We start from the raw sequence: 12,864 nt of genomic DNA on the forward strand, positions 1-12,864 counted from the left end.
GCACGCATCCTGCTTTCACAAGGCATTTGTTCGTTGTTGTGTGCAAATGTGTCTGTGCGGCAGTACCCGGGTGCTGTTTGAGGCTGCTTGCTGGCTTTCCAGCTTCACTTGCGCCTGCAGTCAGGCTCTGCACGTGCGCCAGCCTCTGTGCGCACGTCCCCGAGTGACCCGTGTGCGGTGCCCGGGGACCTCTGGGTCGTGTGCACTCGCTGCCTGTCACGGCGCTGACGAACGCACCTCCACATGTCCGAAAGCACGTCTCCCGGCGTGTGCATGCTCCGTGTGCACGCAGCCCGTGTGTGTGTGTGTGTGTGTGTGTGTGTGTGTGTGTGTGTGTGTGCAGAGCGCCGTGCGCTGCGGCCGGAGGACCGCGCCAGGCTCCACGCGCCCCGCGGCCGTCCCCCCTCCCCCGCGCGCACCGCAGCGGGCCCCGCGATTGGCCGCCCGCTCCTCTAGCCGTCACCTCCTCCCCCGCCCCGCGCGCCCGCGGTCCCCGCTGTCCCCCGCGGTTCCGGCGAGGCCGCGCCGCGCTGCGCTCCGCTCCCATTGGCTGCGCGCGCCTTTGTGTGGCGGCAGCTGCGGCCCCAGCGCCTTTGAATGTCGAGAGGGGCCGGGAAGGGAGCCTTTCCATGGGCCATCTGTCTCCCCGCCAGCCGCCGCCCCGCCGCCTGCGCCCCGCGCTCCGCCTCCCACCCCGGCGGCTCCCGCAGCCCCGCCGCCCGTGCCCCGGAGCCGCGCCACAAAGGGCCCGCGCGCAGCCGCCGCCGCCGCCGCCGCGCGAGGAGCCAGGATGGTCCTGGTCCACGTCGGCTATCTCGTGCTTCCAGTGTTTGGCTCTGTGCGAAACAGAGGTATCGCTTTTTCCTTTCGGGGGTCTGCTTCCTTCCGAGCGCGGATCGCCGCAGGCACCGGGCGGGGGCGGGGGCGGGCGCGGCGGGCGGGGGCGCAGGCACAGCCGCCGGGCGAGGCAAGCAGTGCTACTTCCCACCCCCTTCTGGGGAGACCCCCGAGTGTGGGGTGGCACCCTCGCGGGAGCTTTTATAGTGAAGTTAGGGTTTGGTGAATTTGGGTCCCTTCTTCCCCAGCCCCATATTTTTTATTATTATTTGCGGCGGACGTGGTTCCTGCAAATCACAGCCCCTTCCCCTACCTAGCCCTGTGTGACCGAAGGGAGATGCATGCTGTGTGTGTGTGTGTGTGTGTGTGTGTGTGTGTGTGCGTGCAGTGAGAGAGAGAGAGAGAGAGAGAGAGAGAGAGAGAGAGAGAGGGTGGTGGTGGTGGTGAATAGATTTAATTTTCTGTGATTTCCTTTTTTTTTTTAAAGGGCATATGTGTATTTCGTTCTGTTTTGTAATTTTTATTTTGGGAGCCTTAAGGCCAATGGCCAGTGAGCTGGGATCAGCCGTATCCCATGCTCCAAGCTCTTCCCTCTCATGGGTACTTACACCTTCTTGTCCCTTCCTTTTCTCTCATTTAATCCTTTTTTTCCATTGCCCTTATTCTGTGGCCCTGCATACCTCCCTCCCCGCAACTGTCTTTGTATGACAGTTGCAGTTACAGGTTCAAAATGCTTGTATGTATGCGTGTGCATGTGTCTGTGTGTGTATGCATGTATACATGTGTGCGCGCGTGCTTACGCGCTTCGGAAATCAGACGTGCGCTGCCTTGCACCCCTGGGCCCGTCCGGAGAGGGTTGTCTGTTTCTTGGGTGTTGAGCTGTGAGTGAGGATGAGGTGGGAAGCTGCCCCACGCCAGGCCTTAGCCCGGGGCAGGGGTTGACCAAGCAGCAGGCTGGCGATGTCTTTGTTTTTAACTGTGGTATATGGGGTGTGTTTGCACGGTCCCTTTTCCCACACCCCCTTTTCCTTACATTCCCCTGCAACAATAGCTTGGTTTCCCCCTATCTTCCCCCCACTCCACATTTCTTCCATTTTCTTTTAATCAAAATTCCCACCACCCAAAGCAAATCTGAGATACATCAATTCATTTTTTTCCCTTCTTTTTGTATTCTGCCTCTGGACTCACATTTCTCTTGGAAATGTTTCTTCTCTCCCACTCCACGTTTGCATAAATTCCCACTGGCTGAGCACCCCCTCCCTCTCCAAGAATGATGTCTTTCCTTCGCGGATCCCCTCTGGTCTTCCGAGTCAGAGCGGGGGAGGGGGTCGTAGAGCCAGCGCTTTAGTGCGCCCCAGGGGCCAGACTGCACCAGGCTAGGAAAGCCCAGCCCTCTTTTATTCAAACTGTCCCCAACCCCGCGCCTCTCCCCAGAAACCTAAAGGCAAGGTTGGTCCCGTAGGCCTGTTTGAACTGCAGTTTTTTTTTGTGTGTGATGATAGAATGATGACATTCTGCATTTATCAAATCTTTTTTTTTCTTCATTGTGTAGCTCAGTGAATGGTCAACTCGCTGCTGTGTGCGCTGTGACCCTTCTGCCTCCGCATTTAGCTGTATTGTGACACCCTCTTAACCATTTCCTGTCTCCATCCGAGGAAGGCATTGCTATTTAAGCGGCAGTATCCCCTATCTCAGGCCAGTGTGGTGATGGTTGGGGGCGAGGAGGAGGTCAGGCTAGATCATGAAATGCCACCCCACCTCCCCAATACACAATTATCTCTTATTACTTGGCATTTCCTCTTAAAACGGGTGTGGAACATTACACTCGGCAGAAATTCAAAAATGATTAAGAAGGGTGTTGAGCCTGAAAGTATAATTATCCTGATTAAATCATTATCATCCTCATTAATACCACCAATCTCTAAATACCATTGCAGCATGCTGGTTCCAGGTTTTGAAATTCAAATTGTTCAGCTGCCTTTAAAATTTATTTTTAATAACCCTCCCCTCCACCAACAAAACCAATTCTGCCCCGTCAGAATTGCAATGGCAAACTTTCACGGTAAACACACCCACTGGAAATTTTAGGGTCTGAGGGGTGAGTTGGGCTGTGAGTAAAATTCAGCACAATGTGCTAAGAGCTCATGACCTTCTGATAGAGGATACTAATGCTTAATTCAAAGGTCCTAAACCACAATTTTCTTGTAAAACTATTAGATAGTCTGCTAGCTTAAGCCTGTTCTTTTAGTTTCCATTGTAGTAGTGTAGGCCATTCCAGAATAGATGTAGAGAAATAACCATTTTTGTATCTTCATCTTGTTTAGCTGAGTACATTGCACTGTAAATCCCTGTTAAGTGGATTCCTTTTGCCTTGGCTTGGAGGCTGTAGCAGCCCATTTTCCACTTGTCTGGGTGACCATCAGCTGGCCTCCTGGCAGCACCCAGGCATAAAATTTAGTTGGAGGCAAAATTTATTAAATATATAAAAGAAAATCTCTGATGAGAATGACAGTTGCTGCTATTTCAGCCTCTGAAAAAACTGGTGCACCAAGGTCCCTGGTTTAAGGGCAGCCACCGTGGCCATAGGGTCCTAATTGTTTAATTGTACAATGTCAAGAGCATCTTTGGACATCTGCCCTGGCCCTCGGGGCTGCCCCTTTAACAGCCGGCTCCCTCTGCTGCCTGGCCAGCCAGACCTGCTTGAAAACGAAGAACAGCAGCAGTCATGAAAAAGAAGAAGGCGCCTACTTTGAGGGCCCTTCCAAAACAGTCATAAGTAGCCTCCCCAGAGCGCTCTTTGGCAATCTGAACAGAAAAAGAAAAGCACAAAAACAAAATAACGCAAATGAAAACAAAAACCTCAGCAAAATGGTTTTCCATTAAACAGGGGTAGCGTGTTCCGCTGTGCTGAATTACTTCCTGTTCTTATTTTGTGGGTAATTTTTTATGTATCAAATATCCTTTTGGTTGTGTATCTTTTCACCTTTTCTTGTACTAAAACTAAAGCATGATCTGTATTTTTTTACATCCCCCAGTTGACAATGTACAACGCTCGGTTAGAGACGTTCCCCTGCTGAACCGTACTGTGGTCGTGTAGCCCGGCCATCTGCTCATTGTACGCTGCTTTTGTTCTGTTACCCTTCCGAAGCATGGTGGGCCCAGCCTTTTCTTTTTCTTTCTTTTTTTTTTTTCTTTTTTTTCTTTTTTTTTTTTTGTATCGTGTGCATGATGACATTGTTACACACAGAATCCACTAATACTAATATACAATCTCAATAAAGAACTAGTTTTCCTATATTAACCTAGTGTGCTTTTTCTCTTGCTGTTTTCCCATTTATTGTCGTTCCCTGCTGTTTAGAACCTCCTTGCTTCTCTGTCCTCAACCTCGCCCACCCACCACCCCCACCTCCCATTGTAAGATTTGAGTGAATGCCTTTTCTTTTACTTTCCTTTTTTTCTTTCCTCTCTCTCGCCCTCTTTTCCTTTCCCCTTTTTGTGGTATAGATATGGTGACTCTAATCTCATGTAGCCCATATCTTATAACAATAGAAGCCTGGGGCCATGGGAAGGGTCAGTTGTCACACTGAAACAGCCCAACTGCATAGAGATCCTCTATCTTTGGCCACCTGTGTCCTCAATACCATCCACTTGGCATCTTAGTGTCCAAGCTACAAGGCATTGGAAAGAAAGGAGAAATCACACTGGGGCTGAGAAAAGGGGTACTGTACTTAACTAGCAGTCTTGTAGTATTGGCTCACCTGAAAAACCCATTTTGAGTTGTGTTTTAACGTTTTGTTCACTGTCTCATTGATTTACTGTCCTTATAAATCATTCTGGGGGTGACACGTGACATGTAGCTGAAGCCATGATCCAAAGTGCTAAAACATCCCTCCCTGTGTGTATTGACATCCTGGAGACCTACAATTGTAAGTTTGTCATTTGGATCCCTGGTAAGGAAGATGCTTGGGACAGAAGCCCCTGAGGTCCCTCCCCATCCCAGGGCTGTCAGCCCCACCTGGGACTGTTGGAATAAGAATCTGTCTGGTCTTTCTGTGGGCTGTGAGCCAGTTAAAGCTGATTATAGCCTGCTAGCCTGACAGCTGCTTCATCTGTGGCCCCAGGGCCTCTCTGGGGAGAAAGCAAACCAGATCTGGCCATTGTCTCAGACTGTGTGCTCCGTGGAGTGGGGGTTGGGAGGTCAGGAGGAAAGTCAGGACCTGTGTCCAAATTGAATCGCAAGAACCCTTCCAATGTCTTTACCCCCTTCCTATAATTGCTCTGGAAAAGCCAACAGAGAAGTGTTTTCCCTGCCCCCAGAGTGGAACCCAAATTCAAGCATTTGTCAATTACATCTATTCAGTTTCAGCCCAGAACAAGCCTTGTTAAATGAGGCGTTTTAGACACCAGAGGAAATCAGTTGATTAAAGAAATTCATGGTTCCTTCAAGGGGTCATCATTTTGAAGCCGTTTCTCTTGGTGGATGTTCTCAGTCCGTGCTTTCTAGGCAGTCTCGGGGCGGGCCTCCAACCGTCCCCTCAGGGAGGATGGCCTGCTACCTCACTGCTGCCTGACCACAGCACTTCCTTGCCTTCTTTGTGGCCTCGAGAGACACTCCCCACCCCCAAGAGCTGCCCTCTTGGCTCTGGCTCTTTGTTCTTTTCTTCCCAGCCTGGGTGGAAAAGCTGAAGTGATTTACTGTGACACATGGACACACACGGATGTTCTTGGCGGAGGCTTGTGCTGTGTGGTGTGTGTAAAGGGAGACATGCAGGTCTACAAGGCCAGACCCTTGAAGGGCTTCTGGGTTTTCTTTAATTGATTTTCTTTTGGTTTATTTGAGACCTAAGTTGGGTAAAGCAAACTAACACTTCCATCCAACCTCAGTGACAATTAAAACAAACTGGGTGGCCACTTTTCATTTCTCCCTAAAGATAGATCAATATTAATCAACTCTAATATTTTATTTTTTTAAGTTAATGTTCAGTATTTCAGAATTCTCCAGCTAGCAGTACATCTCAAGGATAGTTTTCAATAATCCGAAATAGTACAGAATGCAATTGGCTTAATGGCCTTTGTGCCTTAGCAATACCCACGACCTGGGTTATCAGAACTAAATATCTAACGTGTTCCGAAGAATTCTCCCCCAACTTAAGACCCAACGGCTACAAAGTCAATGCACGCTGTCTTCATTCTCTCAGCCATCCATCTGCTGTAGGAACACTGACTTCAGGATCTTGCACAAGTCGCCTGTAAATGGATCAGGTACCCCACGGCCCCCTAGAAGATGGAGTCTCGCTCTTGTTCCAGTTTTCTCTGGATTTCTCTTCTGACCAGCATTCGATAAGCCCCGCTAGTTAACTAGTCTTCTTAAGTAAAAATTTCCCACAAAGCAACAAATACTATTGTACTTTCCATATGGAGGGGGAAGGCCGCCCAGACTGGTACTCACGTGTGCAGATGCCAGCCCAGCAACCTCTTTTTCCGTTTTCTCACCTTCCTTTCCCCATGTCCTTTTTCTCTTTAAATAAACATCTTGAAGTTTCTCTTTGGAACTTCAGTGGCTTCCTTGGGTGGCGAAGCCACGGCTTTGGGCTGAATCTGGTGTTAGGTGGAGGCCAGAAGACAGTCGGCTCTTGACTCTCACCCATGACTGTGGGTGTCTCAGTTCTATCCGGGCCACAGCTGCCCAGATGTCTAGAATACTTCCACATTAGTTTCTCCATGGATGTAAATAGCTTTCAAAAAACTCCCAGCTTAGCATAGTGTGAAGCAAATTAGCGTCAGCTTCTGGTATGGTTCAGCCACACCGGGGCTTTCCCTCGGAGCAGTCGGGTCAGGTGATTGACGAAGCGCTGGCAATGCCTGTTCCTCATGTGTTCACCCATCCATCCCACCACTCGCTTACTTGTTCATTCATTTGAGTTAATGAATATTCATTAGATACCTGCTTGGACCAAACACTGCACTAAGAGGTGCCAAAGAGAGACCCACTAAGACTTAGGCTCCCCGAGACATCTGAGCAGATGGCCCACAGGGGTGGCAGAGTGGCCTCAGTTGGAGTAGTCTAGAACTTGAGTCCTGGCTGTCTTGACCTGGAAGGGGAATTTAGGGACCGTTATGAGCATCATCTGGATAGTGACCATCTTAAAACCTACCTCCTAGGGTGTGTAAAAACTATGCAAAGGCACCTGGCTCAAAGCTGGTATCAAAGACAAGGTAGATAGCTGCCCCCCCCCCCTTCCCCGCAGTTTATAGCTGTAGGTCTTTACTGTCCCGAGGATCAGGATCATGTAAAGTCAGAGATGGTATTGTGGAGGGATGTTGGGGGTGCCTCGAAGGTGGTATGTGCACTGAGGTAGATTACCAGGTGGGGTGGGAGACAAGTGCCCAAGAACAGGATATGCATGTAGTATGTGCGCATGCGTGATGACGGAGAGACCTGTGTGGAACTGTTGCTTTCTACAGTTTCATCATGGCCCTGTGCTTGAACAAGTCTCTCTAAGTCCTAACTCCAGGGCTGCATAGCACAAGGTCTCTAGAATGTAGACCCTAGTCTGGAAGGGGGAGACCAGTTTCTGAGGCCTTTGGGATAGATGGTCTTGCTTCTTTGGCCACTGGAACTCACGGGACAAACAGAGGTGTTCATGCAACTTATTCTGAAACCAGTGTCTGAGAGCTGATACTAAGGGACTGAGGCCAGGGGGAGGCCATGCAGCCTTCTAGGTGTGCTAGAGGCCCAAGGTTCAGGTCTAAGGACTGAGAGGAAGGCTTCCATCATGGGCCTTGCCATGAAGAGGGGGATGACCAGGATCAAGTCGATGTGGAGGACCGAGAGACAGTAGGTCTTCAGTGTGCCTTGGACAGTGTAAGATCACAAAGACAGAGACAAGGGGAACAGCCAGCTTTGGGGAACTATGAGCAGCCCAGCATGTGGACAAACATGGAATTCGGCAGAGGGAAGGGGACTTTGACAATGTCTGGGAGCAGAGACCTCTGGGATTCTTTTGTAGACTTAGCGGGAGCGGGACACAAGCTTCACTAGTAAGAGTTGCCCATACTGTCTTGATGCTCTCTCCACATCTGAACAGGTAGCCCCTATCCACTAGGCTCGCCCTGTGAGCTGCCTGTCTCAAAACCTCAGCTCCTCTGGAAGCTGTGCCAGTCTGTCCAGATGTCACAGTCTGAAGTTTCAACCCTTAAGGAAAGAGACTCCAGAGCATCTGAATGCCAGGGCCCTAGCTGGGTTTGCAGAGAGGTGAGAGGAAAAGTCACCTGTACCATGGGGGAGAAGAAGCTAGAAGGAACCAATCTTGGGGAATAAAGTTGGAGAATCAAAAGCTTGGGTGTGGCAATGAGACCAAGAAGGGGTGTGTGTTTCATGTGAGGTGTAAGCTCAGGGTTGGTCCATTGTCATCTCATTTCCTCCAGGTATAACTATAGCCTGTGATGAGAAATTGAGAACCTGGAAGGAAATTGAGGCCCAAAGTGCCAAAAGCCTTTGCCACCCTTTCCTTGTTGATACAAGTGATTGATCCAAGGTGGCCACCCAGTCTTGATCCCCCTGTGTCTTCTGTAGTTTGTAGACTGTCTGGAACCCTTTCCACCCCACTGCCACCACCAACACTAAGGTAAGCATATGCGAGGAGTATTTGCTTGGCGTTTGTATCTGTTAGGAGCAATTCCAGAAAGCCAGGCTCTGTGTCCATATGGAGATGTCAGGCTATGAGGAGGTTTCTGTTCTCGGCAGGGAGCCAGTGTCCCCACAAGGGAGCTGCAATACAGGGTTAGAATGCCTGGAGGACTGTCCCCATGTCTCCAGCTGGGAGCTGTGTCCTGGGATGGTAAGTTCTTTACCTTTAGATGCTTACCCAGAGGCAGCTGCCAGAGGTCTGAGAGGTGCAGCCTGTGCCCTGATTTCCACAGACAGACAAGCGATGCCTCTCATGCCGGGAGTCTGTGTTGCAGTGTTTCTTAGAGCACCTTGGCGGCATCACAGAGGACATGCATTACATCACAGAGATGACGGAATCCGGATCTGGAAAGTCTAGAAAGTAAAGTGAGGGCATTCACTCTGGTGTGATCCAGTGAGCACGTGCCCGTGATGCCTTCCACACTTACCCTGGTGTGATCCAGTGAGCATGTGCAGGAGACGCCTTCCACACTCACCCTGGAGTGATCCAGTGAGCACGTGCATGTGATGCCTCCCACACTCACCCTGGAGTGATCCAGTGAGCACATACACACCATGCCTTCCACACTCACCCTGGTGTGATCCAGTGAGCATGTGCAGGAGACGCCTTCCATTTTTTTTTTTTTTTTTCAAGACAGGGTTTCTCTGTAGCTTTGGAGCCTGCCCTGGAACTTACTCTGTAGACCAGGCTGACCTCGAACTCACAAGATCCACCCACCTCTGCCTCCTGAGTGCTGGGATTAAAGGCGTGCATCACCACTGCCTGGCTCCTTCCCGATTACCTGTATATGCACTTGGTGTGCTCCTAGAGTTGGCATATAAACAGTGTATGTCTCCAGTACTGGAGATGGAATCAGGTCTCATGCATACGAGGCAACTGTTCACTCTTGAGTTCATCCCGTCCTTTAAAAATACCCCCCCCACCCATTTTTTTGCTTTTTGTTTTTAAAGTTTTGAGAGTCTTCCCAAGTTGTCTAGACCAGCCTCAAACTTCCTGCCTCAGAGTATAGCTGGGACTGGAGGCTTTCACCACTAGGCCCAGCTACACTCTCCATTTTTATTTAACATCGTAACATGAGCAGCTCAGCAGTTTTCTGCGCTGTCCTCAGAGGCATTCACTTTTAGGGACTGTGTAACATTTCCCTAGAAACGTTCCTGGTGCACCACGGTGTCATGAACTGCATGCCTCTCCAGGTCGGCCCACCGCAGCTAAGGGTTACTGTTGGAGTCCCTGCCCTCTACCAGGCCCTTCTGTCTTCACGCTCGATGAGGGTACAGGCGAGGGGCTAGAGCTGGGATAAACTCAGCAGCAGCCCAGGGACTGGTCCTTCTTCCACCAGGAGGGAGCATGTCTTCCCATCAGTTCTGGGACTCTGCTCAGCAGATGGTGACTCCGGAGTTTGTGCTTTCTGGGGTCTGTCACATGAAGAACGCAGAAAAGCCAGCCAGAGGCAAGAGTAATATAAAGGCCCTTGTAGAGCTCAGTGGAAGCAGCCCTGACTTCCTCTCTGTCACTTACCGCCCTGTGAGCCTGGCCAAAGCTGAGGCCTCTCCGACTTCACTTCCTGTCTGCCAAGGAGATAATTGGCGTAATTACCCTTCCTGCTCTAAAAAGCCATGATTTCCTCTTGGTGTGAACTTGCACTTCCTCTGCCCTTTTTGCCTTTTCTCTGGGAGGCAGCCTCTTGTGCCTTGGCACCTGGTGAGTAAGTGCCCTTCTGTTGGCAGGTTACAGGGTGCTGCAGGCAGGGAAGGAGTGGTGCTGGGCAGGAGGCGACTTTCCTTGAAACATGAATGAGGTGTGCTGCCTAGGGCATGGTCTCTTGGGCATGGCGATGCCAACATGTGCTTCCTAATGCTTAGGGCTGGCCTCCCCAGTTCAGGAGAGGAGGTGTCAGAGATGAGGTGGAGGGGCAGGAGCCTCAGACTGGAGGGAGCAAGGCTCAGCTAGCACCTGTCTCGAGGATGGAAGAAACCTGAACAGCGGCTGCTTCTCTCCCCTCTGATGCAGGAGCTGAGGGTTTGCCTTGCTCCCTCTCTCACCAGACAGCTCAAGTTGCTCTAGTTTTCCTCCTCAGCTTCCAGAATCCCCCTTTACCCCCTTCCTGAGAACTCGGGGCACCTTCTGGGCTGCCTGCCTTTCTGGCCTACCCCTATCCCAGAGCGACAGCTTTGGCTCCTGAGCTCTGTGGGAACATGGATTAATGTGACCTTTCCCACTCTGGGCTGTCCTAACCAAAAGACCTCAGCCTACTTGACAGGGCGCATTCCCTGGAGTGAAAAGCCCCAAGTCCTCCCACTACCTGTCTCTTTACCACCGAAGTCTTGGCCCTCTGACCAGAGCTGAATGAAGAAGGTCCTGTTCCCCAGAAAGAGGAGAGAGATGGAAGACAGGTCTGGACATCTCTTCTCACATCTCCCTGTACTACTGTTTTCATCCCACAACCCAAACTGTATCCAGCTTCTGCCAGGGGAGGGTGACCACAAGGGTGTGGGGACAGGCCTCAGTCTTGGCCCAGTCAGCGTTCCCCAGAGCCCCTCACCTTGGATGCCAGAGTGAGCAAGTGACAGCCTAGGCCTCACCTTATGGGCAGAGGAAGAAGTCAGCCCAGGTCAGGAGGGAGGCACCCTGCGCTAGGGAACTGAGGGATGCTGCAGTGGCCCCGCTGCAGGGTGTTGCCTGCTGCAGAACCGCAGGGGACAGATGCATGGGTGAGAAGATAGGCCAGCTGCAGTGCGAGGCCCTCGGCTTGGGTGCCGACCTGGGGTGGTGCTTCTTCTGGAGGGTCCCCCAGCCTCCCCAGAGAGATACGGGAGCAAGCCAAAACAGACAGGACAAGAGGCAAGAGGGGTGACAGAGACCAGCTCCATTGTTGCTGCCCTCAGGCTCTCCCAACAGGGGCATTTATCAATTCCATGGATTCCAGGTCTGTGGGCCCCCTGGCAAGTGGGTGTCTGCCTCTAGACAGCAGGGAATCTAGATATGTGCTTGGAAGAACCCAGAACTCTGAGTCTGGGGCCAGAAAAGGGCCTGGAGTTAAGGCGGGGCAAACTGCAGTTTCCAGTTCTGAATTTGTAGAAAAAGTAACTTTTAGATAGATTAAGCAAGGAATTCTACTTTACATGAACTTGAGGGAAAAGCTAGAATTTTGCAATATATTCATTCTAGGCCATGCCCGATTGTGGGGTTGCATCATGCCCCTTCTAAATGGGAGCGCTTAAGGGGAGGAATACTTGGTTGACCCAAGGCCTCATCTTTCCTGTGCTGGAGACCCCAGCTATCTAGTGGCTGGAGGTGGGACTCTGTTCTCCATAGTCCCCGTAAGGATGAGAGCCAGGTCTTTTGACTCTGAGGGCCAGTGGGCTCTTGGGTCTTGACCTAAGACAACGTAGAAGTGCCATGCATCCCCTCCCTCTAGGTGGGGCAGTTGAGGGCGGCTCTAGGGAAGATGGGCCTGAGTGAGTCTTGAAGACAACAGGGCTGTAACTGGGCTGAAGGGGTCAGAGCTTGAGGATGAATCCACGGTTGGGGCCTGAGAGAGGCCTCCTGAGGAGACAGTGGGAGCTGTCCCTGGTGCCCTGAGATATCTTAAGGACTCTCTTCTTCCTTTGATAAAATACATATCTCATAACATTTGCCTTTTAAATCAGCGGTATTACATATACCCACACACAGTTTGTGCAGCCCTCACTGTTTGCTGTCTCCAAACCTTTCTAATCACGGCAAACTAAGGTTTCTTTAGTTTTTCTCAATTCCCAGGTAGGGCTGGGGCTACATTTGCTGAGTGTCCTTCAGAAAGGCATGGTGTAGTGGTGGTGGTGTGTGTATATGTGGGGGGGGGGGGTAGGAGAGAGCAGAAGAAAGGGACACACACACACACACACACACACACAGTGATAGCAAAGAATGCGTAGCTATTGCCCTCAGGTAATCTGGCTTACTATTTGCCAGTAGGGCAACTTGGTTGTCTTCTTTGAACCTTGCTGTCCCCTTCTGAAAAGTTGGGATAGAGTTGCTTTAATCCCAGCATCATGAGAAGACAGACGCCAACTATGATGCCTATAGAGTGTGAGATGTGCAAAGGCCTGGAAGTTCTTAGCCAAAGATGGTCATTTTCTGAGCCTCACCGGTGTGCTTCCTGCCCTCCTGCAAGCACTGCCTGCCTGTCGGGGTCAGAAACGGTCCCGAGGGTACTGGGAGGTCCATATGAGATCTAGGCAGACAGGAAACGGCCAGGCTTGGCGCATGTAGCTTACTTGTCTAAGCACTTAATGAGCCTCCATTTTGGGTTGTGGGTGGCAGAGACACAGATGGCCCATAGCCACAGCCTCCCTGG

At 51.0% G+C, this 12,864-nt stretch overlaps 1 protein-coding gene across 1 annotated transcript in view; it reads left to right on the forward strand.

Moving 5' to 3' along the window:
- Window positions 1-440: 440 nt before the first annotated feature.
- Window positions 441-12,864, forward strand: part of Rnf165 (ring finger protein 165) — a 99,823-nt gene continuing 87,399 nt past the window's right edge. The window contains exon 1 of the mRNA XM_041640848.1: window positions 441-851. Coding sequence (XP_041496782.1) covers window positions 791-851 — 61 coding nt within the window. The 5' untranslated portion in view covers window positions 441-790. The remainder of the gene's footprint in view (window positions 852-12,864) is intronic.

The sequence above is a fragment of the Microtus oregoni genome, unplaced genomic scaffold (assembly GCF_018167655.1).
Source record: "Microtus oregoni isolate MIOR12 unplaced genomic scaffold, Mior012 000065F_ref0000479, whole genome shotgun sequence".
NCBI lineage: Eukaryota > Metazoa > Chordata > Mammalia > Rodentia > Cricetidae > Microtus > Microtus oregoni.